The sequence below is a fragment of the Ischnura elegans genome, chromosome 1 (genome assembly GCF_921293095.1).
Source record: "Ischnura elegans chromosome 1, ioIscEleg1.1, whole genome shotgun sequence".
Taxonomy (NCBI): domain Eukaryota; kingdom Metazoa; phylum Arthropoda; class Insecta; order Odonata; family Coenagrionidae; genus Ischnura; species Ischnura elegans.
In genome coordinates, this window is record NC_060246.1 from 89,299,529 (window position 1) to 89,326,974 (window position 27,446).

The 27,446-nt window shown below is 38.3% G+C and overlaps 1 protein-coding gene across 1 annotated transcript in view; it reads right to left on the reverse strand.

The window, feature by feature from the left end:
* Nucleotides 1-22,277, reverse strand: part of LOC124165588 (aminopeptidase N-like) — a 45,088-nt gene extending 22,811 nt beyond the window's left edge. Inside the window, exons 1-9 of the mRNA XM_046543050.1 lie at nt 22,192-22,277; nt 19,597-20,130; nt 16,947-17,114; nt 14,364-14,669; nt 8,858-9,041; nt 5,927-6,083; nt 5,637-5,718; nt 3,345-3,528; nt 1,907-2,102 (exon numbers count right to left, since the gene is read on the reverse strand). Of these exons, the coding sequence (XP_046399006.1) occupies nt 1,907-2,102; nt 3,345-3,528; nt 5,637-5,718; nt 5,927-6,083; nt 8,858-9,041; nt 14,364-14,669; nt 16,947-17,114; nt 19,597-20,099 (1,780 nt within the window). The 5' untranslated portion in view covers nt 20,100-20,130; nt 22,192-22,277. The remainder of the gene's footprint in view (nt 1-1,906; nt 2,103-3,344; nt 3,529-5,636; nt 5,719-5,926; nt 6,084-8,857; nt 9,042-14,363; nt 14,670-16,946; nt 17,115-19,596; nt 20,131-22,191) is intronic.
* Nucleotides 22,278-27,446: the final 5,169 nt, after the last annotated feature.

Genomic DNA, 27,446 nt, shown 5'->3' on the forward strand with positions numbered 1-27,446 from the left:
ATTCCTCGAAGGAATTTTCATTAATTTCTGTAGAAAAATCGCTTATAAATCCCAAGTCAGCAATCAACGTGAAAATTTGCAGTTCTAGCTATGGATGTGGTTGCGCTCATTCCTGTACGATACAACTTGTTATACAGCATGCACACCCGAACTCCGAATTTCGACTATTTAAAAATTGTATCCTGAGTTTGGACATTTCCATCTGTGCAATTAAAAGAAAATGAAGTTCAAGCAGAAATCTTTATTGCGGAAAAAAATTGTTTTGTACCCATGTAACGGCATTGAAATTTTGAGTGATGGCAATGAACGCCGCGAAAAAGTTAAGAAAAAGTTGACATACGATATCAATTGCGTAATTGTTTACATGTTTCTGGCGGAAAATTTTATAAAGCTGCAATTCCTCGTTCTCTCATATTGTGTGCAACTGTAAATGAATATTGTGTCATTGAAAGCTTTTCCTCACTAACTTTGTTGCACGTTATTGACGGAGTTGGCTGAATAAAAGCTCACTTTTAATTAGCTCTGTGCTTTACTCCTCGATGTTTCCAGCGAAGTAAATATTCAAAAGATGATATTTTCAAGTTTAGTTCAAGTTATTTTATTGAGATTTGAGAGAGTGAAAGTATGTTTCCGTGCGTGAAAGATTGAGTGTATGTGCGTGTGAATGTATCTAAGAATATAGTAATTTACTGGTAAATTTTTGTATGTTTTTTGCTCTTAATCCTAGACACTCCTCCTACGTGTATTAAGTGTGACAGTGAAACCACCAGATTCATAGATCAACCTAATACATAAAAGGCAGACGATGTGGGCAGAATGATTATAGGTAGGTAGACGATGCATTCTTTGGGCCCTTAGATCGCAGTATAACATAACGAATCAATTTAAGTATTCAGTTTATTAAGTACCGTTGAGATACCGTACTTTCCCGAATCCACGCGATCGGTCAACTCTGGGAATAATATTACGCATTTTGATTGGCAATGCTCGAGATGCAACTCTCAGACTATATTAAAAATTATCGATATTGTATCTAATAACGTAAGAATACGCGGTAGAGTTCATTAATATCGTAGTGAATTGAATGAAACTTCACCGACAATTTACCGCGCATTTCTCCGCTGAGGATTTCACCGCGCCAATCGCAATCTCTGAAGCACTAACGCAAAGGTTCGACTTACGTAAATTTCGACTTACGCAGAGTCTGCCGGAACGCATCTCTTACGTAACTCGGGGGATGCCTGTACGATTTTTGGCTGCCGCGCATGCGACAAAGATTTGAATTAAAAGATCCCAGATCCTCCGCTCCACTGTCCTGCCTTGCCGTTTCTAGAAAGAAATCCGATTTCGGTGATAGCCGTTGGTTTAATTGTTTTTTTATTGAAAATTGCAAAATTTATTTCCATAAAATTCGCCACTCACAATTTAGGAGAGATACATAAAGTTTTTGAAAAAAATCTATTTAACTCGCTCAGTGGTTGACCCCGAAGGTATATTCGAATAGGTGAGGGTAGAGCTCCTCTCAGATTAAGCCAAAGACGTGTGAATATTACCAATTGAGAAGGGGGATAGTATTTTTTCCGGTGCTACCGCGCGCTTCGAAAATTTTCTTCGAGGGCGTTCGAGGTCTTTATGCCGGGTTTAAAACTATGCAATAGTATTCAATGCACTAACTAGATGCATTTCATTGTTGCTCTTGGATTCAGGCTACTGCGCGGACGCCTTGATTAAGTTGGTAGCTGCAAAAGGGTAGACATTGAGGAGATTACCCGGTTCATCACCCGAACAGCCGTCACTACCAGCATACGTTATGAAAGCATTAGATCTTTTTCTACCTTGATTGAGTGCCCTATTAAACCTTATGTTGAGATTAGATCCCAAGGTGGATTTAGTTTTCAATCCTTACCCGTTGATTGAATGTTGAATATGATCCATTCTGCATCGCCTGGCATATCGGTGATAATGGCGTGGGCTGTAGATGGGGACAGCCACGCCTTTGGCCTGGTTATACTGAAATTCGCCGATTTTTCAGTGGTGTAAGTTAGTGGAATCCACCATCGCTCGTTTTTGTCGTAGTCAAACTCTTCCAATACGAATCTATTCTGAATAAAAGAAAACCAAAATCATTAGTTGCTGTTACCTGCTATCAGTTTTATGCTGTTTTTTGTCGGTCATGTCTAGGACTAGTAAATTATTTCTAAAAACATCAAAAAAAAGGTAGGATTAATCAGGGTAGCAAAATAAAAATTGCCGATGACGCAAATATTAAAGTCTGAAAGAGATATTACTTTTATTTTAGTCACAAGTCACTTTGTCAGTTGCGAAAATAAAATCTTCGAGTTTTCCCATTTTCTCGAGTACCTTTCCTTTGCTGGTTGTGACCGGAAAATTCTCTATTGTAATAGGAATTCGAGGTGTACGTTTTTGCGTATATTTCCGTTTCAGAAAGGGTTTCCGTACGAGAAAGATTCTCCAATGGCCGCAAAATTTAGCACCACTTGTCAAACCAAAAACCTCGTCAGGACTACCACAGTCGCATACGCTTCAAGCGGCTGGAAACCTTAGCAAGGCTGTGGGGTTCGCCAAGGTAACCTTGGATCCTTCGCATAGCTGATAGGACTCCACTAAGGATGTCAGGTTATTACCACTATCTCACTTCTGTATCAGCTTACGCGAATGTTACTTCCCCGCCCGGGACTATCAAAGATCACGCTCGCCACCCAGATGTTATCCTTTGCGAGGCTGTAGTGACCTCGCTATGGTAACCTAGGTTCAGTGGCGCCGACTGCATGGGGCTTGAGGGGGCCCGAGCCCCCTCAAAAATTCGTTATGGGTGTGATGAAAAAATGTGTCAGGCTTGTCAATTTTCCCCGGAGTGTCCAGATATCGAGATTCGAGTTATCAGGGTTCTAATGTTGATCATACGACTCTTCTAAAATGCTTAAAAAACTTAAAACTCACTACTTATAAAATTTCCCGGGGAAAGATCCCCGGTTTGGCCCCCCCCCCAATATTTTTTGTAAGTCGGCGTCCCTGCCTGGGTTAAAACTTGTGATTCTTTGCATAGCTGATGGGACGCTGCATTGAGGACGTCAAGTTATTGCCGCAATCACACTCGCAACCACTCAAAGCTTTTACTTACGCTCACATAGTAGGGCACAAATGTCTGGGAGACCTCTAAAAGACAGCAATGTCAATAGTAACACGCAAAAAAAGCACAAAATAAAATAACGAGGGTGAACGTCGGATTTCGAGATAAATGCGGTCCTCTTCAGCGAGCTGAAGAGAAGGTATTCACTTGCAACACGTGGTTGTATAATTCCGTTTCGACGCTCGAGACGCACCTGTGAGATGACCGTCGCGTTCGCCTTGTATGCCCTCGTGACTGTGACCACCGGGTATCCACTCTGCGTGGTCCACGAACTCCAAACGTCACCGACTGTCGCGTACGGCGGCAGGGCGCTACTTCCGCTCGATACTGCTTGTACGGCGTCGAAAAGCATACTCTGGTTGGCCCAATTGTATTGCCTGCGAAGAAATTTCGGGGAAAATTGCAATGAAAACGTTCACGGGGCTATAAAAAGATGGTTCAACGCAAAGATTTCCAAAATTTTCCATGTGAGGGCCGCGTCATATATTTCCCACATTTATGCGGTTCGAAGGAACAAATAAATAAATAAAGGAAACAAAAATCAGTACCAGTAAATTAATGTCCTCAAAAATTAGAGTATGACTAAGGAAGAATTAAAAAATATCATGTTGAAAAAAAATCAGGGTAAACTAAATAGATTCCTGCCTATAGATTAATGAAACCAAATTAGTGTGGCGAATGATGCTGTCGTTTTGACTTCAAAATTTAATTAAAATCAGATCCCATTTTAGATGAGAAAATAGTAAGAATTATTGGAGCAAATTTCCTTCCGGGTTCTCCTCCGCGTCGATTCGTCTTACCGCGACAGTTTCGAGGCGTTTCAGCAAGCGTCTTCAGGCTTGAAGTCACGCCTGCTGCAACGCCGGCGAAACTGTCGCAGGAAGACGAATCGACGCGGAGGAGAACCTGAAAGCCAACCTGCGCCCGCTGAACCACTCCACGGAAGCCTCCATCAACAGTAATAATTTTGAGGGAACACAGAGGGATGGCGGGCCGGATGAAATTATGCCGGGTCGCATGTGGCCCGCGGACCATACTTTGGTGACCCCTCGTTTCACATATTTGATTTATTTTTGATTTTATTTATTTCTTTTACCTGGCCAAGATGGGGCCACAATCCGGCCCCCTCTTCCTCTGGATCAGGGCTCTCTTTACAAGGTTATAGATACGAAAATGAAGGGATACAGTCATCAGTAAATAAAAATTAATATGATGATAGATAATATATATTATTATGTAGCTAGGCCACATTGTACTTAGTGAAAAGTACTTCTCTATTTCCACAGTTATTTATTCCAACAGACCCAGGTTTCGGCACATAATGCCATTTTCAACCATGAAACCTGGGTCGTTTGCAGGGGCGGTCTAAGGTGATTAGGGGCCCTCGAATGGGGCTCATAATCTTACGGAAGGATTCGGGGGTCCTTCCCCGAAAATGTTTAGGAAATAGGTTTCCCGAAAATGGATTTTTACACTATTCTGGCAATCAAAAACTATATAAAGTCAATAAAAATGCGATTCCGTAAGAAAAAAATGCTGTGAAAACTAGGAAATGTTCAGCTTACAAATTTTAATGACGCATTATGGTTGTATTATATGTTTATTGAATTTGTGCCTTGAAACTACACTGAAATATTAAAAAAAAACTCTAAAATAACCTTTTCGAATAACCCTTTCTAAAAAGCACCAGGTTCTCTCTTTTCTTCTGAAGCCTTTGTTTTATTTATTTTTTATGTTAATATTTTACTCAAAGTATGTTTTAAAAAAGGCAACAAATGAAAATATACCATTTTATAATTGAAAAAAAAAACTTGGGTTCAAATAATGAAAGTCTTTTTTATCACACCTTTCATATGCGCTTCACGATAGACGGGACCGTTGCAAAGGCCCCCTAAGCTCGGGGCCCTCGGCCGTTGCCAAACTGCAGACCTTGCCATAACGCCTCTGATCAGTTGGAATAAATAATTGTGGAAATAGACAAGTATTTTTCACTATGCTAAATATCAAAGATTTCCGCAGAATAACGCCGGAAACTGTATATTATATTCAAAACAGATGAAAACAGTGGTGGATCTACGGCGGGGGGCTTAGGGGGCTATAGCGCCCCCCTTGGGTATCCAATTTATACTAGATAGAATGGTAATTTTTTCCGACCCCTACTTCCCCCCCCATCCTGGATCCACCACTGGATTACAATAATTACAAAGGATAAAAAATGTTCCGCGAAGATAACCGCTTTAGCTGTGATGCGATTAATCAGTTGCGTTGCGACAGAAACACATTATTTTTGGGCACCTTTAGGAAGAATTATAAATGGATTTTTATGAAGCTAAGAATATTTTTTCCTCAAGACGCAGTGAGTTAATAGTCTCATATTCATCTGTGTTGAATTCTGTGTCTCTTTTCTTTGAGTGAATGTTCACAACATTTTAAATTAGTCTCGAAAAAGTTAAAGATTACGTCAAAATGAATCTTTCAGATTTACCTTTCGGTAAGGTACTTCCTAAGTCCTTGGAAGAAAACTTCTCTTGAGAGCGCACACTCCATCATTCTGATGACAGACGCACCTATATGGGTGAAAGTAGTTTTGAAATTAGTATTTGATTAAGATATAATTAATAACAACTGATCATACATGAATTTCACATAAGTTTACGTCAAATGTGAAAGTGTCTTCACTACTATTTAAGCATTTATTAGTGCCACTAAAACATGATTTTAATCTTTTACTCTTACCCCCGTACCAGAGAAAATTTTGATTTCTATTTAACTTACCTTTGCCGTATGTGATATCACTAGATGAATAATCTCCAATATTAGGGTCTATTACTGGGTGGACGATAGGTTGGGTGTATTCCATCGCATCGGAAATGAACGGCGTCAGCATGTTGTCCGAGACGAACTGCTCCATCAGTCTCCAATCTTTTTGCATCTGAGTCCATGCAAATAAATGCATAATTAATAGCACTAATAAATTAAGATGAGATGATTGTCGTAACTAATGTAGATTAAATCCATTTACATAACTTGTGGAATAGCATCACCGACAGTGAGGAAGCATTTTCCTATGGGTGAAGTACCTTTGATATATCTACCATTTTGGAGAATTTTCCTGGAAAAATCTATTTCGTGATATGTCATAAATCATAATAATATGTATCCATAGTATTACGAAGATAATTTGGTGCTATATAGTGCATTTAGTTCATAATTTATGTATCAAGAACAGAAATTTTCCTTCACTAGCGGAAGACATCCTCGGTGACGTTTCATGATTTCAAGACTTATTGCGGAGGCCGTTTCGTAAGAGTTCCTTGAAGGCTTCTACTACCGCTATCTTAATTGAACTGAGGTATTTTTTAACTGTGCATTTTTTATGCTTTCCTACGCCGTTAAGTCATTTCAGAGAACAATAAAAATCAACTTTTCAATCCGTGGAATCATTTTAAAAAATCATAAAAATCTATTTTCATGATTTCCAGAAGTAATTACTCGCATTATTATTAAATTAGAGGAGGATTTTGTCGGAAAAAGAAATTCGACAGAGAAAAATATTTTTATTAGCTGTTCGGAAAAATACACTTTACAGAAAAAGAGCTTATTTCACTTGGAAAACAAGTTTAATTGTTAATTTTACGCAAAATAGATAGGAACGTACTCTAACATGTACCTTGATGCAAATAATACCATTCACGTTGTTTTGGCCAATAGTGGAGCAATAGAGGAGTGGAATTATATCCTTAAATAACTGTAATCATAAGTTTATCCATGCCATCGCATCTAAAAACCTTGGACAAAAACGTCGTCATAGGACAAACGAGAGTATCCAACATAACTATTTTACTGCCTAATCTGGAAAAAAGTCACTCTATATTTGTTAATGCAAATTATTGTCTGTAAAATTTGTGGTTTGAAGATTACTATTCTGTAGATTCACACTTGTTTACCTATAAGGACATACTCTAAAAGTTTTATGAAAAGTAACTGTAACTGGACAAGAATGTGTAAGTAAATTCTATTTCAAAACGGCATGACTATTCAAACCAGGGTAAATATTTCCAGAGAGCATTTAAGATAAGTAAGACACATTGTAAGAAGGGCGATTACCCGGGTTGCTCCACCCAAAAGGGAAGCAACAATTGATTATCAATTACACGGCAATGTATCAGGGGACGTTCATTAATTACGTGAGGTAATTTTTGAGATTTTTGGACACTCCCTCCCCCTTAATGAGATATCGTGGGATTTTGCTCGCCTCCTTTCATTTAATCTCAAGTGAGATTTTTCAAAATGCGTAAATTCAGGTAAATATGTTAATCTCTACTTCATTGCATTGGATTTATCAAGAAAAAAATTGTTTAATTATTTTTATTTAAGATTAGTTAAGGCTAGTATTTAAAATTACTAATATCGTTGTGAAGAATCACATTTTATGCTGTTTCTTGTGAAAAATAAATTACGGGATATTCGCCGGGACCTCCCTCTCCTCCACATGAGATTCGTTGAGAATCGGCTTGACCCCTTCCCCCTAAAAACCTCTCTCGTAATCAATGGATGCCCCCTTAACTCTCGATACTGCTATGATCATACAACATGCGCTTCCATCGCTTGGGAAAATGTATTCGGGTAACTTTTACCGCCAAATTCCAACATTTTTCTCTTAAACTTTATTTCGTTATTCACTCTTTAAACCTCCTAACTCCAGCAATAGGATGTGGTTTTTTTTTCTCAAGTGCGGGGAGTAGAATCAACATGGCCAAAAATCATTTCGATTCTCTCGCATTTAGTGGTCCCTTGGGAGCACGAAATGGAGTAACAACAAATTTCTTGGAATAGACGAAGGAATAGACGATTTCTAATCCTAAGGCTTTCTTTGATTTAAACTGAGTTAGTGTGTTGTCAATTCAATATCAATCCATTGAGTGCGCAATAGAGAATACTAGCAAAATTTCCGACAAGTTGCACAATATTTGCAGTAGTTTTTTCACTTTTCAGTTAAATGACAGTCTCAATTTATTTCCTCGGACACAATGATTGCTTGAAATAATGGTGTTCGATTTGTCATCGAGCTCAATCAGCCTGATTCCATTTCTTCTAATTTTTCGTCACGCAATAGTTACGTGAAAAAAATTTAAGCGGTTTAAGAACTAAGGCAAATGTTAATGAAACTTCTGTGAATTGCTGCAAAGTGCCTGATGTCATGGTTTTTCGTTGTTAGTGAGCAAATAGAGAAGGTGATATAGCATGTACTCATTTAGTAAGGGGAGCGCAGAATTGAAGAACAATATACAGTAACCAAAATCTGGCGTAGTGAGTGATGCTGACGTTTCGGCATTACTTTAAACATTGCTTAGTTCTAGCCTAGAGCAGATCCAGGATATTTTGCTGGGAGGGCACCAGGGTCTGACAAGCGAACGGTGTTATCATATATGGGATTAAAAACTACATGCAACACATAATGTACGAAATGTACTCTTAATTTGAACGCATAAGTTTTTAATTTATGTGAATAGTTTTAGCTTTTATATTAAAATATAAAATTTATTATTATTAGTAAAAAAATCACCTCTATTTTTTAACCGTCTGGGGGGGGGACGTGCTCGTGTGCCCCACACCCACTCAAAATACGCCTATGGTTCGATCTGTAAATCAGAAACTTAGAATCGTAATCATATCTAATGGTAATAAAATTTCTCAGAGACTCACCAGGTCAGTCACAACGTACATCCAGTATTCTGCAAATCCCTCGTTCAGCCATAAATTCGACCACCATTCCGTTGTCACAAGGTCACCGAACCACTGATGAGATAGTTCATGTGCTATGACAGTTATTACATTCTGTTTATCGAAGTTGGTGGATGTTTCGTTCTGGAAAAGAAGGTCTGTCTCCCTATAAAAAAATAAAGTTATCTCATCAAATTACAAACTCTTGCGTAAAGTACATTGAATTACTTTCTGCACAACCTAATGTGACAAAGTATTTTTCTAAGCAAGGATTTCTCCATGCTATTTCGATTTTATTGCATATATTGATGGTAACCTTATGAGTATTCAGCTAAACTGGCTGACGGTATCAAGCAATGTTATTTTCATCTTGTCTCTACTTATTGCATTATTTAGGCGGGAATTAGTTGAAAATAAGACTGGAAATAAATTACTTTACGTTCTGTTACTTTTATTACGTAAGAAATCATTACTGAGGCTAAATTAAGATGAAACAAAGCAAATTCCGCATGCCAACAAAATAGTTACAACTATACTCCATAAAATATGTGGATTATTAAAAATTCACCTTTGAATCAAATCTGCGAAACGCTCGATAAATCTGTGGAGTAGCAGGTGGCTAATGTTACCTGTATTTGCGGAACGTTTATCTATTATTTGTATGTACTGATATTTTGTAAGTTATATCGTTTCCAGAATTAAATCGCAATCAGGGCCGGCCTTAGGGCGGGGCGACCAGGGCGACCGCCCCGGGCCCCGCGCTATGGGGGGCCCCGCGTTCGTGAAAAAAAATTAAAATATACGTTTATTTTTATTAATTTATTACCATTTTGACCTGCATGTGAAATTAAAACTATCTTTTTTCATTTTATAGCAATTGCTTTAGGCTTACAACTAATAAACTTTCATAATCTATCTTATAAAAATACATACCTTTTCAAAAGCGCGCTTTTTATGTTTATTTTACGTTATAATTTTATGAATAAATATAACAATAAATTTTATTTGTATTATACTATTTTGAACTCAACTGCGTGATGGTATCATAACGGCGTAATTACGAAGTCTGAATTTGGGAGGTGAACACATACTTAGCCAGAGAGTGGTAGGGATTCAAAATGCTCGAGTTTGTAGATGGGGTATAGAGTTTAATATTTTAAGTGAAGGGCCCCGCACTGAAGGTTCGCCCCTAGCCCTGCACCTGCTAGGGCCGGCCCTGATCGCAATAGGGTAGTTTCCTTCATCAAAGAAAACGAAAGTCATTGATTGCGATTCGTTACTCACCATTAGTGTATTCATAATATACAAATTATTTGGTTTTAGAAATACCGGTTTAGACGAAAGGCAATGGTCCATTTTTATCCTTATTTGAAAAAGGCCAGATTGGCGCCCATGCGATGCCACTCCACGCGACGTCACAGGGACCTAGTTTCTATACGAGTAGATAGGAGTTTTACATCGTCTGAGATTACTAATGCATGTATGAGGCACAGAGCTCAGGGAAATATGTCTTAATAATCACCTATTAAAATTGCCTAGGGTAGGAAAGTTTCCTTCGTTTGATAAGGTATTAATAATCCTTATTCAAGCTAAGCGCTACCAGATAGCAGGGTACTCTGCTACCTGCTAGCATCCTGCGTCGTATCAGCGCTCAAAGCCTCGCCCCAAGGTCACCTCACTTGCGGCAGCGGGAATCAGAACGACGTCTCACGGCGTTTTCCCAACATTAATGCTAAGCCGTCGCGTTTTCGCGCGCTTGAAATTTTTCACTTTCCATTTAATCGCGAAAAATGGATATCGTCATATAAAAATCTAAAAGCGTAAAATACGTTCTCCAGGAGTAATAATCTTTCGATTTAGGCAATAAAAAATGATAGGAAACCACACTATTGTATAATGAGTCAAACCATGAATTAACTGTAACAGATCTGGGTTTTGTAATAATGCCATTCAAAATAACTTTAACCATTAAGATTATGAAAAGTTGTTTAGGGCGTAAATGGTCAATTTTGATACTTAAATATTCAGCCTGAAATCAGTTGCATAAATTGATGTTTATGCAAGTAAGTAGTCAAAATTTCATACTAAGAAGTATTCTTTGAATTTTGCCTAAGCCATTAATGTTCATGTGAAGAAATGCATGTGAACGTGTGAGAACTCCCAGCATATTACGTCATAATTCCCCACATTTTTCCCGATAAAAATAGATCGGATGTGTCTCTCCTTGCAGAATTACCTGTTGAATTTTTTCCCGAGGTATAATTTAATTTACTACTCGAGAGATTTTTCTGTGATAATAATCAATTCTTATAAAAACCGTTATCTCTCATCACGAAACTCGCACGTGAAACTTTCGTTATCGGCCTGCGAGTACATCTGATGGACATGACATTTTTAGGCCGAATTCACGATAAGGGCAATAAAAACACGTTCCACCGTCTTCCTCCTTTACGCCTTGCAAGTCTGAGATGAAACATCGGCTTCTTACCAGCCCCGATTGAAATTTGCGACAGTCACCTGAATGGTGGCGCATTAGATAAGCCTTATCTTGTGCCTCTGAAACTTTTTTTATTTTTCTCTATATTAAAAACGTCCCCACCTTGATATTATTACCCCCTTCTTTCCTCATCCCTAGTATTATTATTATTATTTTCCTTTTTTCCTCTTGCTGTCTAGCAAGGATTGTTCACAGTGAACGAACCAGGTCAAGTTCAACTATGTTTTGTTGTTAGATCAGTTATTATTCTATTGAAAGGAACCGTTGGACAATATGACAGGTGTCCAGGATGACTGATTTGTGTATTTTTGGTAGAGCTTTCTTCAAGTTAAGCTTCTTTAGCTGGTGTAAAACTTAGCGCGGTGTGATTCCTGTTGTTGTTATCACTATTGGGCATATATCTACTGCTGGCATCTTCCACAAGGCTTTGATCTCTGCTGATTATTATTTTTATTAATATCATTATTGTTATTATTATTAAACCGATTATGGTAGGTTTACATGGAGTACTAGAGAAGTAATCTGAGAGCATCCCTTTCCTTCTAGCACTGCCTTCTTCAATTCACTGTAAGGCCTACTCCCTTTCAATCTATATAAAAATCCAATTCTCTTCCTTCCCCTTCCTCGTTTACCTAACCATCTACCCTCTAACACCATTTTCAACATTCCCTCCCCGCTAAGTACTCCTCCCATCCATGCCTTCTGTCTCCTTCGTATGTCATTTAAAAGCTGCCTTTCCTCGCCAACCATATCCAGCACTTCGTAGTTCCTTTTCCTCTCCGTCCATTTCACCTCCATTCTTCTCCACACCCACATATCCAATGCCTCCAATCTTCTCTCGTCTTCTTTTCTCAGTGTCCACGTTTCCGAGCCGTAGAGAGCTACACTCCAGATCAAACTCTTCACTAACCTTTTCTTTAAATTCTTACATAACGATCCTCTCAGAATGCCTTCATGTTTATGAACGCCTCCTTTGCTAATGCAATTCTCTTCCCGATGTCCTTACTACAGTACGTTTGGACAAACTTTAATTATAAAAGAAAATTTTAAAATTTTCGTCGGAAAATGCTAGGATGCCACGGGCTTCATTGTAAGGATGGTGATATCGCCTGAGTGATAAAAAACATAGGTCTCCCTCTTGGTTAGCTTGGGAACTTATTAGGGCGGCAAATACAAAATTTTTCAAAAACTGGCAAAATTGTCACGGTTTACGGTATTACTCGCGATATCGAAGTCCATTGCCAAAATTGAAAATAAATATTTCGCTCTGCATGCATCGCTGTTCATTGGAAATTTTCGTAAACCTATCAAAATGCACCCTGAGAGATAAAATTCATCTATCCTCAACAGGACTAACTGGCAGTGGCGGATCCAGGCTAATGGAGCCCCCCTTTGCGTATCCAATTTACTCTAGACAAAATGATAATTTTATACCTATCCTGATTCCGGAGCTGCAAACTTGGGCCTCCTAAACGTAGTCCCCTTGAATTTTGCTGCCCTGAGGTTAGCTACTGTTTTCTCAGGCTGTTAACTACCAAAAGTTTACGCTTTTATCACCAAATTGGCTTCTTGGAGGCAATGCGATCGCCACGATGCAAATTTACCATAACTAGATTATACGGTGGTTCCATCTTCACTTATATATGAACGCCGCGGCGTCAATAATCAAGTCTATATTCTTGGGTAGTTCCTTCTTTTCTTATTTAAGCATGCCGGGACCAGCTACGGTAGAAAACTTACAGAGTCACTCGCAATGCATTTCTTGTTAAAAAGTTCGGGCTTTGCTCTCCGGGCCAAAATATTTTGGCCTCGACCGGGAAATCTTAGTACTGGGAGGGAAGAAGGGATGTGCCCAGTGAAGTCCAAAAACCTAAAGCTTAGTGCATGGAAATGGGTTTGTGGAATTAAATATAAGATAATTTATTATTATTATCTTTTTTTATTTTTCCTTCCGTGACATACTAAACTCTAAACTCATATTGCCGTATCGTGCTACGCTTTCTGTTACGAACCGTTATTATAAAAACGTAATTCCCATAATTTTTTCAGGGAACCGGGACATTGTAAAGTAGTTTCGGACACCGACGGGACGCCCTCAAAAGCGGTCTAAAGCGGTGTGGGACTCTTCCGGCCAAACCGGGACAGTCCCAGTTATTTCGTCCGGTATCTGTCTGGGATTAAACTTGAGTGTATTCACAAGTCAACCTAGAGATCAAGCGCGACGGGACAATGAGACTGACACAGGGAGTACCCAATTACTATATTCAAACTCGTTCAATCAATGCGTTGCAATAAAATATATTTGGAGCGTGCAGAACGAGGGGATCTTGAAGGAAACTGTCAGAAGAAGCGACGATCACTAGAAAGCGACAGTGTGTGTAAGCGAACGAGTTGACGGGGTGGTTGGAAACATCCCTGATCATTTATATGACACTGGGACGTATGGCCAATTGATAATGACCAATAGTGACGGTACAAACTTGTTTGGAATACTGTTTCCACACCAGAGTGGGTATTATTTTCTTACGAGAGCTAAAATAGAGGATTCTCCACTCGGCCAACTGATTTGCTGCCATCCACCCCACATACAATAGGGTTTAAAAAGTCGAGACTCGGGTCACCGTCGGTAGGGCTATCCGAAATTAACGGGTAACTGTACGGAAAAAATATGCTATAATAAGGCTGTTGATCAAAATTACCATCCATCATGATAAATCTACTAAATCCATATCTTTTAAACATTTTTTCAACATCAAGTATTTTGTAGTAAATATTGACAATAAATGAGTGCATATTCTCTATTGGAAATATTGAGAATTAATAGATCCCTCTGTTTATATCGCCACGATGCGAATATTTTTTAAGACTCATTGAAAATTTTGCAAAGTAGCAGAGTATATCATGCATCTTAGGGACAATGTGCGCCCTCCTCTTCGAAATTTCTCTGGCATTATTAATTTAGTAATATTTGTTGAGCAGCAGTTTACAAACCTGAATGTTACCAAACCCCAGTTCTCCATAGCTCCTGCAGCGAAGTCAGGAACCGCTAAGAGATCCATTTTTGGTAGCATGTAGGTTATGTTAGTGATATTCTTCATCGTCTCCAGGATTTTAGGGCCTACCTCCACGCTGTAGTCCGTTTGGCTTATGGCGTTCTTCCTTGACCACACTCGGAACGGGTTGCTTATATTTTTTGGATTTGGAGTGAAGTTCGAGACAGAGAACGCTACCAAATAAGTTGACATATTTGGAGTCACCTGATACACATCCAGGACGTAATCCTTAGGCAGATCCTTACTAAATTGTAAAATAAGGTGAAAACAAAAGAAAATATTAGCGCCTTTTTTATTGTCACTTAATTTACGCAGCGGTTTTTTTTATTTCTTTCAATTCAGAAAAGATAGATTTACAAATGTGTGATAAGCTTAAGCCATTTCCGCCCAGAAAAATGCCTGCTTGCGATTTTGAAGATATTTAGAGCTATCTCACCTATGGTTACCTTAAGTTATCTTTTTAAATATCTAGATCAGGGGTTCCCAAACTTTTTTGTACCACGCCCCCCTTCCCCCCCCCGCTACACATATCAGCTTTCCATTTTGCAATACCCTATTTCCACGGTGCCGTACATACCAACTCCTACTTGCACGAGTACTTGTACTCGTGCAAGTATGTGCCTACTTGATACGGTGAGTAGGTAGATTTTTTGTTCACTGCTGAATGCGGGAAACGCAGAATGGAAAGATTACAATTATGAAAACTTAGAAAGAATTTATTTCAAAGATCTGTGGAAATTATTTCTGTCATTTTTTTTATTTATTTCATTTGGGTGTCACGCCCCCCCCCCCCTGAACTTTCTCCACGCCCCCCAGTTTGGGAACCCCTGATTTAGATGATGCGTTCATCATCATCAAGATATTGAAATATATCAAAACTAGCAGGTCATCCGGCGTTGCTCGGGAAGGGTAATAATCAGAGAAGTGGGAAACTTTTAGTTTGGAATTCATTGTCGCATAGCAGGATGTGTAGGCAAAGGAACAAAGCAGGCATAGTGGTGGTCCCCACCGCGTATTTTGTTCCACGGTTGACTCAGAATTGATGTAAGACGGTGAGTGGTAGACGCCAAACAACGGAAAAAACGATTTTCGTACACCGCGCACGGGATCAGCGGCATACCACGCTCCACGACATTGATCTACGTGCGAGTCCTTACTTGCGTAGACCAAAAACGTAGCGTTAACGCTTTACCCAGCAGAGAGGTTTACACCGAGAGGATTAATAGTCAAGTGTAGTATCCTTTGAGTTATTCCCTTTCGGCAGGATGCCAAACCGTAGAAAGTTGTATGACGTGACGTGACAAACGGTAGTGATAAACGACGCAAAGGACAGGTCAGGCACAACCAAAAGTAGCACTATAGTCTTTGAGATCATGAGATGCACCTACGTTGTTACTTTGGCTGCAATTTGTGCAGCCGTATGGAAATGCATAGCGGACAGACAAACAGTCATCCTCTTGAAATTTTATGAATTTCTTGAAAATGAAATTTAAATTCCCCAAGGCAGTACGAAATTTGTTCCTTAGAGCAAATCTGCGAGGTGCGTGAGTGTGAGCGTGATTTTCATAGTTTTATATTTTTGCCTTTTCTTTGGTGTGAGTGGGTCACTAGCGTAAGCGGAAGCTTCGCAAACCTGAATGTGTGCGTGATTGAGACCTACGCGGAAATTTATTCCATAGAGCAAATCCGTGAGGTTCGTGAGTGTGAACGTGATCTTGCAAGTTTCATATTCTTGTCTATTTCTTTGGTGTGAGTGGGTCACTGGCGTAAGCGGAAGCTTCGCAAACCTGATTGTGTGTAAGATTGAGACCTACGCGGAAATTTGTTACTTTAGAGCAAATCTGCTTGGTGAGTGAATGAGCTTCCGCGATTGCTTTTTTCATAGTGTTTTAGCTCAATTTTTGTTCATCACCCCACTATCATCATTTTAACTTCCCTTCCCCCACCTTTTTGCGCAGCAAAGAGTACAACCTTCGGGAATTTATTTTCTTTCAACTGTTACACGGCCGTTATCGTTCAATCACCTATAGGCATCCTCTTTTATATAGATGACCCGTGGCCACATGACTACACTGGGCGGTAACGAAATCTTATGTTATCTATTTTCTACCAGCATAAATATAAAATTTAATCTTCGGAGGACCCATAGTTTTTTATGAAGGAAAGTTAAAATCATCCTCTTGATGACCATCTATTTTTACGTCTTTTATACTTGCATCTCATTTACGGACAGTAGGAATCCTTATTGTTCCGATTTTTCATTTGGCCAACACGGTATGGTGACTACGGTGGGCGGAAATGGGTTGATAATCCAGTCATGTGGATAGTACGAGGGTTCATTTTCTCAACATGCGATTTTGTCCCATATTGGCACATTCCGTAAAATGTTGTGTAGTTCTTTAAATTGGCTATATATTTAATGATGAGGATACTTTTGCATTAAGTTCCAACAACTGTGCCGAGAAACAGTAACGATCTAAGAATTCAATCGCTGCCAGCGTTGACGATAAAAAATACTTACTCTGTAGTAGAAGTTGTCATGTTGGGCATGTTGGGCATGTTGCTCAGCGTCGTCATATTCTTCGGGCGGGCGATGCTCACCTTAAACGTAGCCTTGAAACGAGGCTCGTCAAAACAAGGGAATGCTTTCCTTGCGCTGATCGATTCGAACTGAGTGACGGCCATCTTCCTGTGGACAGAAAAATAATAAAATATGAAAATGTTGTTTCAATTTTATATTGCGTTCACTTTAATCCATTTTTGTAATAAATAAGCTCTTTTAGTGCGTATCCTAATCGTTTATTGCCCAGTAACTTGGGAAAAAAATTTTGGTCGAACCTTGAACAAGCATTATTGCTGAACATTGCTATCTTCAAATTACCATATTTTTGCCGTACCATGCATATGGATTATGGAATGTGAAACTGTAGCATACGATTTATTCAACCGAATCCTCTGCCGTATGAAATTTTCTTTTTAATTCATAACAGTTTCCATATGTGCAGTCCAGGAAGTAAAAGAACTCCACAATCAAAGATTAAATAAATAGGCCCCAAAATGTGTATAAAAATCTGTGATTCTAACTACTACTAATGCATATGTAGGGTAGGGTATTCAGACGAAGAAAGAGGAGATTGATCTCGACTCCAACACCGGCAGAGCGTATTAAGCAAAATTAACATGTAACAATCCTTCGAGATACTACACGTATGAAAAACACATTGAAATCTTTGACACTTCATTGTGAAATGAGTAAAAATCTTCCAGTGTCAAAGGAATTCATTAAAAAAACTAATAGTATGAGTTGAGTATGATGACTAGGTATGGGTTAAAATAACATATTCCTCCTCCCTTATGGTGTTCTAGTCTTATATACCAGAAGTATTTTGATATGTTATCTTAAAAAACCTATTCCCATTTAACAGCTATTTATTTGATTGTATTAAACCTTAGCCTAATTTAGCATTGCATCACAAATCAAAGCTGGAAAACGTCATCAATAAAGCAAATAAAAATTAAACAAAACCAACCAGCCCCATCTACTACACCATTAATGTCAGAAACACGAGCATTAGAGGAAAGGATTTTCCTCCCCAACTCTGGGTAAGTTGCCACCAACCGGGTACTTTATTGGTTCATCAAAGTCGCCTCTCAACACGGCATGGAGGAGGGGCTGGGTGATCCTCAATTCATGAAGAAATAAGATACAATTGCGCATTCAGAGTCGACCCTACATATCCGTCCCTACTTGACAAGAGGTCCCTACATGCGTTTCTAAGATGACTCTACATAATTGATGGGGGTGATTCCATCGCCACGTTCTCTGACAATGAGTTGACGTAGGCCATGACCTAACTACGAAACTGACAACAGACGTCCGATAATTTTTGGACGGATTATTAGGAGAACGGTTCAAAGTAAATAAAGGGATAACTATTGGTGTCGTCCTTTGAGGTGCCGTCCGCCAGGTCTTGTCGGTACAATAATTATCGCAATAAATACTTTCATATACATACCTAGCCAAAAGTAGAACCATATTATATTTAATAGCCTTTTAAGTACTTCAAAAGCGGTCTGCACAAGAAAGTGATAAGTATGGGGTTAATATAATCATCAACACCTACGTTGCATCATCAAATAAATTTAAGTATTTGAAAAATACGTTTTCTACGGTTATACATAAACGAGGTATGGTTTTTCAAAAGTTTGTGAAGTTCCAAACGTGAAAAATATTTATATCTATTCGCAGAAACAAGGTGCATGCATACTTACATGCATATTTACATACACGCATAGTCACATACATGCATATTTACATCAGCCAATTTTTTTAAAATGTCACTCGATGGGTATTATGTGGTAGTATTATTGCGTTAAATAAATTTATATTCGTGATGCGCTGATCTCATATTGAGAATAAATGTATCACTCTTACCCCATCACCCCCGTGGTCATTTTTGAAAATGGATTTTAATTAAGAGGCAACAAAAATCAAGATTCAACGGGACGGGCTGGTGACTCCATCATAAAGTTTATTTGGGCGAAAATATGTGTTCAGATATTTTTTTCCAACTTTTCCAATTTTTTTTCAGTTTGATCATTAGTAGTATGAGTTAACAACAAATAAACTTGATGTAACTCGGTCTAAAAGTGAAGTATTGCACCGATCCCTGCTCAGATCGTGTTGCAATCATGAAATAGAACTAAAACAATAGACAGAAAAACTTCCTTATTGCTGGCTACTTTTAAAGAAACGTTTTCGTTTCTCAAGTACCATTTCAACTCAATTTATTCTGCCTTAAGTTGTTCTGAACCAGTAGACACTCCTCTTGAGTTTTTTCCCCATTATTTAAGCCAAGTTTCTGCAAACGAGGTCTGAACTCTCCAGCATTTTTATGACCAGTAGAAAAGCAATTTAGGCATCTATAATTTTACTGGAGCAACATTATGGAACCGATTCTTCGTGAAATAACTTGATGTATTACTAAGGGTATTTTTGATTGCAACATAATTTAAATAATCAATTGCTTTTGAAAATTTAGCAATGAAAATGGAATACTTGATTAAGAACTTGGAACCGATAATCCGAACCATATCGATTCCGGAACGGGCAAAAAAGAGGAACCGACCTTTCCCAAAGTAATTATTATTTATTTTTAAATGTCACTTACTCAGTACCGCCTTTCTCATTCTGGTATGAGCAAATGTAGAATCCATCCAAGTCTTCTTGTAGCATACCTTTGAACTTCATCGTCAAATTGTATCTTCCACCCACGGTCAAGTTTTTCAGCAGGTATAGGACATGGAAATCCCTGTCTTTATAGTTCGTTGCATTGACCATGCTTATGTTCAACTTAGGGTATTTAGTGTCATACAAAGAATGCTCTGTCACATTCAAACCTTTGGTGTGCAAAGTTATTGACTTAGTGCTATTCAGCACGGAAAGTATAATGCTAACGACTCCTGTGAAGGAATAGTTTCCCTCTTGCATCACGGGTATTATTTTGAGATCGTAACTGATCGGAATGATTGAATTTGGCAGCCTGAAGTAGTTTGGATCGGTATTTTTTTCTCTTCTTTCTGCCGTTACGAGGGATTTTCTCCTTTCATATCTTCCAAATACCACCGCTGCTTGTAACAGCACACCGAAAATCACTATTGCCTTGAAATTCATTTTTGGAGGGTTTTCTCATCGGATTTGACACCTGGAAAACAAACTGAAATTATAGCATTACTCCAGCATTATAAATAGAACAGACAGATAACTAAATGTAAGAATGATACTTATACGTGTTCAGCTATTCATTTTGAAAGGATAGTTCGCCTTTTACCACAGGCCTCAAACTGCTTTCATATGAAACTGATGGGTAGAACATTCTATCTTCTATTAGTCCTTACAGTTTTGCAGTGACTTTCTTTAGACTAAAAGCTAGAAGGACGGGTATGGGTCACAATGACTAATAAACTTTTTAATCATTAAATAGCTAATATGAATCCCTATATACCGTCTTATTTCAGCATGTATCATCAAAAAAGCCATTTATTATCATCAAAACCATTTATAGAAACAAATGCCTGAGGTCTTAAGGACGGAAAATTTTCTTCTTTATGTTGGATTTTTAATGGATTCTACAATAATTTTTCCAATTTCTAAATGATCAGCAGTTTCATACAGCTCCACTACTGGCTTCTTCATGCCATTATGATGTCAGCTTAGCCTGACAACGCCAGCTAACAGTCAATTATACAAAACTGTCACTATCGTAAAATAAAAAGAATATCAGATTTCCTAAATTATTCAGGATTTTCTGGAGCGTAAATCAATTAGTACTTTTTATTATATTCAAAATTCTATGTGCAACTCAAATGGATTCAGTGGGACGCAAAGGAAGCAAAACATTATTATCTCTTCTGTGCTCTAGCTAGAGGTGTGAGAACCTAAAGAATTTTTGGCAGAAATGTGAAAATATTGAAATCGTACAAATACATTTTTTCAAAAGTAAATGGTCTCGGACCATTTAATTTGAAGTATATATACACCCGTGAAGGAATTTCAATCAAAATCTGCAGCCTTACATGACAAACATAAAATTAGTCGTGGTGGAAGAGCCTGCGGAATTTCTTATGGTCCCTTACGTGAAATATGTAATATCGATTGCATTCTTGCTTTATCTGAAATAAATACTCGGGGTTAAGAACCAATTTCTGCACTGGCTTACTGTACCGTGAGGTTTCATGCATTGAAATTCCAATAAAGGTATGTGGTACAAGTCAGGAAAAGAAAATTACGGACATTAATGTTGTTCGGAATGCTCCCAGCCTGGCTTGTACGAACATGCGACTTTAGTGGAGTGTTTCGTCTTTGATGATGATGTCATGCCTCAAAATCTGGGTCTTATGAATAAATGTATACAGAATTACGATTTAACTGCATTTCAAACGCGATGATTATAAAATTTTATGAATTCTCTCCTTTAGACATTAAAATTAAAAAAATTAAAATTAAAGACATTAAAATTTGGAAATGAGGGTATAAATGCCCAATAATTTGGTCTACAATCAAAGCTGCAAATTTTGTTTCGCAAGGCCCCTTAATCAAGTTCACTATCGGTACTACGAGGCACATTCATAAATTAAGGGCCGTTCGCTTATTTTTAAATATTGACGCTTCAGAATACAGTTTTTTCCTGCAGCACCATCTACTGATTCATTGAGAAGCTATAGCAGCATTTACTTTGTTTCTGAAGTCATTTGCTTGTCCGAGCATGCAAGCAACAATGTCCGCAACAATCGCCGATCCCACCAGCTGTGAAGTGCGTTCTGTCCGACGATTCTTGCATGGAAAAGAATTGTCGGCAGTGAAATTCATCGGGAGTTATGCCTAAGTGATGGACCTACAGTTATGAGTGAAGGAAAGGTTAGATAATGGTGCCTTGAAACCAACTTGATACACTGGCTCGTTGGACAACGTTTCGAAGGGAAGAGGATCTCAGGAACGGCATTGTCGATTGGTACAACTCTCAGGCGGCGAGCTTCTATGCATAGGGGTTAAAGACGATGGTGCAGCGAAAAGAAAAATACTTAGAAGTGGACGGATATTATGTATAGAAGTGAAGTAGGTTTGTAGCTAACTAAAAGGGCCAATAAAATGTGTTTCATAAAATATGTTTTTCCTGAGATCAAACGGCCCTTGCTTTATATTTGTGCCACGTATTTCATGCGTGTAAACCCTGTATCCCTGATTATTTAAAAATTTCAGTACTCACTTTTGATCGGCTGGCTCCCGAGTGGATCGTTTCGTATCAACGAGAATGCGCACTTGCAGACAGCGTTGACTCTGTCGATAATAATTCACTGGAAAGATAGAGGTTAGTTTTGTGCTCTTATCTTAACGGAAAGATAGATAAAAATCGCAAGCGTTCTGGAGATAAAGTTAGGCCTCACCGAGCAATGAGCTATCCGATTGGGAGTTTTTTCTTCCACTGGTAACGAGGCCATCAGCGTTTTGGATGGAGGTATCTCAATTTTGCTCCAGATGTGTTCATTGATATACCTCTATCTCATAAATTTTTAATATAATATTCATATAGTAATTAGAAAGTTTTATCTTTATATTCATATATATTATCTATCGCTCTATGACCTCGGATTAATGAAGAACCATATTATTTAAAGGTAGCCTTCAGCTCACAATCTACAATACAGAAGAAGGCAAAGTACGTTAATTTAGTGCGAGTGCCATCTGAAGGTAATTCGGGAATAATAATATGTTATTTATCTCAGAAGTTTTTCGAAATTGATCGGCGTATCATCGCGATGCGAATCATCAATATTATTGGTTTGTTTAAATTGTAACTACGATCCTGAGGCAACTATGAAGTCAAGACATGCATAAAGCACCTATTGTTTAGGAACGTTTTCAGAAATTGTTACGAGGTCAGGAGCCGTATTCTGTATTTCGTCGGTACCTTACCGATCGGCTTCCATTTCGAGCCCACCGACTGGACATCATTCCGTAGCGGTAACGGTTTCCCTACCGACGACGCGACGGACGGCACCTCCAGAGATTCAGTACGGTCGCCGGTATCAAAACCAGTCGGTACGGTTCCCCCTCCTTCCCAAACAGGGAAAAACCGAATATGCCCGAAGTAGGAAGTCATGTGACGTGTTACCATGAATGAAAGAAGTGTAAAAATAAGTGAAGTCTGTAAATGCTCAATTCCTGCAAGTTCGAATGATGGGAGCTGGATGGAAGCAATCGCTAAGTAGTTTGTTGCCGTAGCATGAAATCTTTTTATTTGCGGAAGTTGTGATTTAGATTAAGATAATCGGCATTGCATAACTTGTTATTATTACTTATATAATGTGTGACACTAGTGCTCTGCCTACGGAGGCTAAAAGGAAGCAATATTGTAACGTCGAAATATAGTTTGTATGTAATGGAGATTGTTGTTATTGGAATGAATTACTTCAATTATCGTAGAGATCTTATTTTCTTTTTAAAATATTGGTACCGGATATTGCTATTTCTCTATTTTATATATCTATCTATTGCTATTGTAATATATTTGTCATTGAGTAAGTTCCGTCTAAATGTTATCAATGGAAGGTTATGGCATTGGTCTCGTTGCAGACGAAAATCACATACCATGGAATATGAACGTAGGATTCAAAAGCGAGTGTAAATGTTATATTAGAGGCACAAGTAAGGCAATTGTCATAAAAATATGGCACTGGGAGTGATTAAAAGAAGAGTAATGTCGAGGGAGTAAACAAATCTTGATTGGATGAAATATAGTTGCCCATTCCAAGTGAGAGAAAGTGATAACATTGCGGCAATCTTCATATTTATTTATAAATATCTAACTTTTACCCCACGGGAATAAACAACTGATGATTCAGTGAAATATAGTTTCCTATTCAAAGTGATAGAACGTGATTACATCGCGGCAAACCTAATATTTAATCAAAAATATCTTATTAATATATCAAGTGAGGCAACAAATGATGATAGCGCTGTTTATTCGAAATAAGAGGAAGTCATAACATGGTGGTAAACCTCATGTTTATTAACAAACATCTTATATTTATATCAAGCCTCATATTTACTCGTTGATGAGGGGAAAACAAAGTAAAACGTAAAAAGCACACGGGGGAATTCATGAAACCCACTAGTCGGTGGCCGTGAGGGAGATCGTACCGGCACCAAAAAGGTGTCGGTACGATCTCCCGTTTATTATTTTCTTAAAAACATTTGCGATTTTTGCTTTGGGGTAGCTGCCTCCTCCTGCCCCTCGCTGGGTACGCCCATGTAAGAGAAGTCTAATCCTAGTAACTGCACCGGCTTTCTCTACACCATTTCTTCCATGTCCTCACCTAGTGTACGACCTAGGCTACTGTTTGTTGTCCCTTCCAAAACCATATCAGGTGAAAGATTTTCTCTTGCCTATTATTTTGTCGGTTAACATTAGAAGCACCAGGGTTGTATTACTACATAGAAAGACCATTAACCATATTTTATCGGGTAATGATTATTTTAAATTAATCATGATTTATGTTCAAATTAATTGATAATTTCATTAAATGTAACCTATTTCTTAATTTATCAATGCAACTGGGATTTTTTTACAAGTCATTTTGCAATAAAAACTTAAAAATTAACAGCGGTCTCGTCGCTCCTGCTTCCACTGCGTTCCACGCGCCAGTCCTTATGGCAGTCATGTTTCTTATTTGTGGTGTAACTTCTTCTCTTTGTGAAAAATTATATCATGTTTGACCAGAAATAGTGCCATAAAAATAAATAAAAACCAGAAAAATTTAAATTCAAGCTAAAGCCACCCAAGATTTTTTCGTGAGCAGAACGATATACCCTTTCCGAATCCTTCACCAGTCGGACCTTGTGTTTACCTTTTCTATTCCCCTCGGCCTGACTGGGCGTCTTTTTGGGGGGCTTCTGGCTATATGAAGCCAAAATAAATTGCACTACATCGTATGAACCAAGTAACCTATTTCTTAAAGGAAAGAAATTTCCCCAAATCAGAACCCCAACCAACCCAGAGTCACCCAGAGTTGTTTTGCGGTTAGGTCCTTGAGAAAAAAGGCCATTGCAGCAATGAGGATAGGATTATTGTGGTCGCTAACATGTGGGCTTCACACTTAATATCGGCACATCGATTGTATAAACAAAAAACTGATTTTGTTGCATTTCCCTACCCATCGAACTAAAGCAGAGCACGCAAGCTCCTAAATTATCTTTCTAACCACCGCTTAAGTTACAAAACGCGTTTCCATACACAAGAGCTGTGAGGCATAGGATACAGCAGCTTAGGTGAGACCAAGTGTCCCGGATCCAATGGGTCCCAAATAACCTGAATACGTTGTTGGAAGTAAAAAAATAAAACTTTGTAAGGTTCACCACTATTTTAACATGGGAACGACCCGGTTTTCGTAACGTGGTTACATCTTCATTTCCCGAATGCGCTGTATTTGCTAATTGCGCTCTACGGAGGTAATGGTGTACGAGTTTGGTACAATCTGCCCGTGAGGATTTTCAGCCTGCCCTTGTAGTTGCGAGTATTTAAAGTGGAGAAATTGGCTGTAGTAATAAAAAGGGTGGAAAATTACTTGTACGGAACTCAGAAATAAAATATAACTTGGATGTGATAGTGTATTCATTACATCACGCAGCACCACTTAGCGTGTTTCCATATGGTTTGCCTTTTTTAATCATTGACATATTATGTTTCCCTTTGGATACTGTCCTGTTGAAATACAAAAGTGTTTCAGTCTTTAGATATTAATTTTGAAATGAATAGAAATCGATGCAAACCTCAAAATTATTTTTATGACGCTCAGTTTCACTATCATTCACCCATCGATTCCTTGGTTTCTGAAAAAAAGAAAATAACTCCTGCTGATAACGATAGCAAGGAACGTCGGAAACGCATTAAAAAAGGATCTTTTGTAAGGAGACCAAGGACGAAGTCGATAAACAAACAAATAATACGAATAAATAAACCTTTCTCTTTTTGCTTTTTGTAGAGCAGTAGATTTTTTTATGCGTAGACGGACGTCTCGTTGGAAAATAAAGTGGACAAATTGAAGTCGATAAAATAAGGAGATGTGTGTGGGAAAGGAAGGCGGGCAAATTGGACGGATGGACAGCATATTAACCAACTTATAAATAGAATTCCAAGTCGAATTGGCCAATCTAATTCGCCAGAGTGAACTGATACTCAGCCGATCCATCCCCGTCGTTACTCCTCCAACTGACAAAAGTGAGTAAAAAAGAGAAAAACCGCTCCATAGCATACCGCATTGAAAAGGCGGAGGAGTAAAAAAATATTCAAGGCGTGTGCCGAGTTTCACAGTTGAAAGCGAACATGTTAATATAATGCACTATTACGATCCATTTTCGGGTGTACGCCTGCGTGCTTAAATTTTAAACTCGACGTTTCGTTTCGTCAGGAGACGACGACGACGTTCCCAGCAGGAGAAACGAAACTTCGTGTTTAAATATTAAGCGCGCAGACGAGCACCCGAAAATGGATGGTAATAGTTCATCTAATCGCTGCGGAAACCTTAAAACCAAAATGTTAGCATAATCTTTCCGGTGCTTCCACCCCATGAATGCTGTCGACAACCGATTTTCAGGGACTGTGTTTCATACGCATGGTTTATAGTTTAGCGTATGATCACTTTGAATTCCTATTACGAATGATTTGAAAATGGTAAATTAACTCTTTTCACTCTATATGCTTATTTTTTTCTTCCTATTGAAGTAAAGGATTTCGATGCCCTCTTGCATAATTTTCTTTATCTTATATATTTTCAAAAAGGAAGGCGAGGAATGAAAACACTTGTCGGTTAATTTCACAAATTTCGATTTTTTCAATGACCATCACCACGGCGCAAAATCACGTAAAGAAAATTCAACCGACCAAAGCAAAATATAATCCTTCAACTACAAGCAAAGGCTATGTAGTTGAAGTCCCTATATAGCTGCAAACTAATTCACTGATTGTGTGATTGATACAAATTCGCAGCCCAAACTGTGATATGTGTGGGTATATGGAATATTGGACGTAAAAGTAAAAAAAAATCATCGGGAGGAAAAATCTGAAATCTTCAAAAATTCGATAACTTTTCGAGATATATCGACTTGAATTAACATGGGAGCCTTATGGGACTAAAAGTTTTCGCTTATATAATGTATTTGTAAATATGTGAGGAACATGATATTTCCTTGACATAAACTAGATTTTTCGGTTGATTTTTTTGATGTGGTTGTCATTGCGATGAATTGATTTTTAGTACTTTTTATGATTTTATGATAGTGCCCCATGCTTTTCTTATGGCACTGACTTTTGATTTTTTTTGACCAACTTGCAATCATCGCAGGACAAATTCCTTAAAAGGCAAGATACTATATTTTTTGTTTGATTTTTTGGCTATCTTGGGGTTTTCTTGCGTCGAAACAATTCCGAGGAAAAAACGATTTCGATTTTCCATTGTAGAGGTG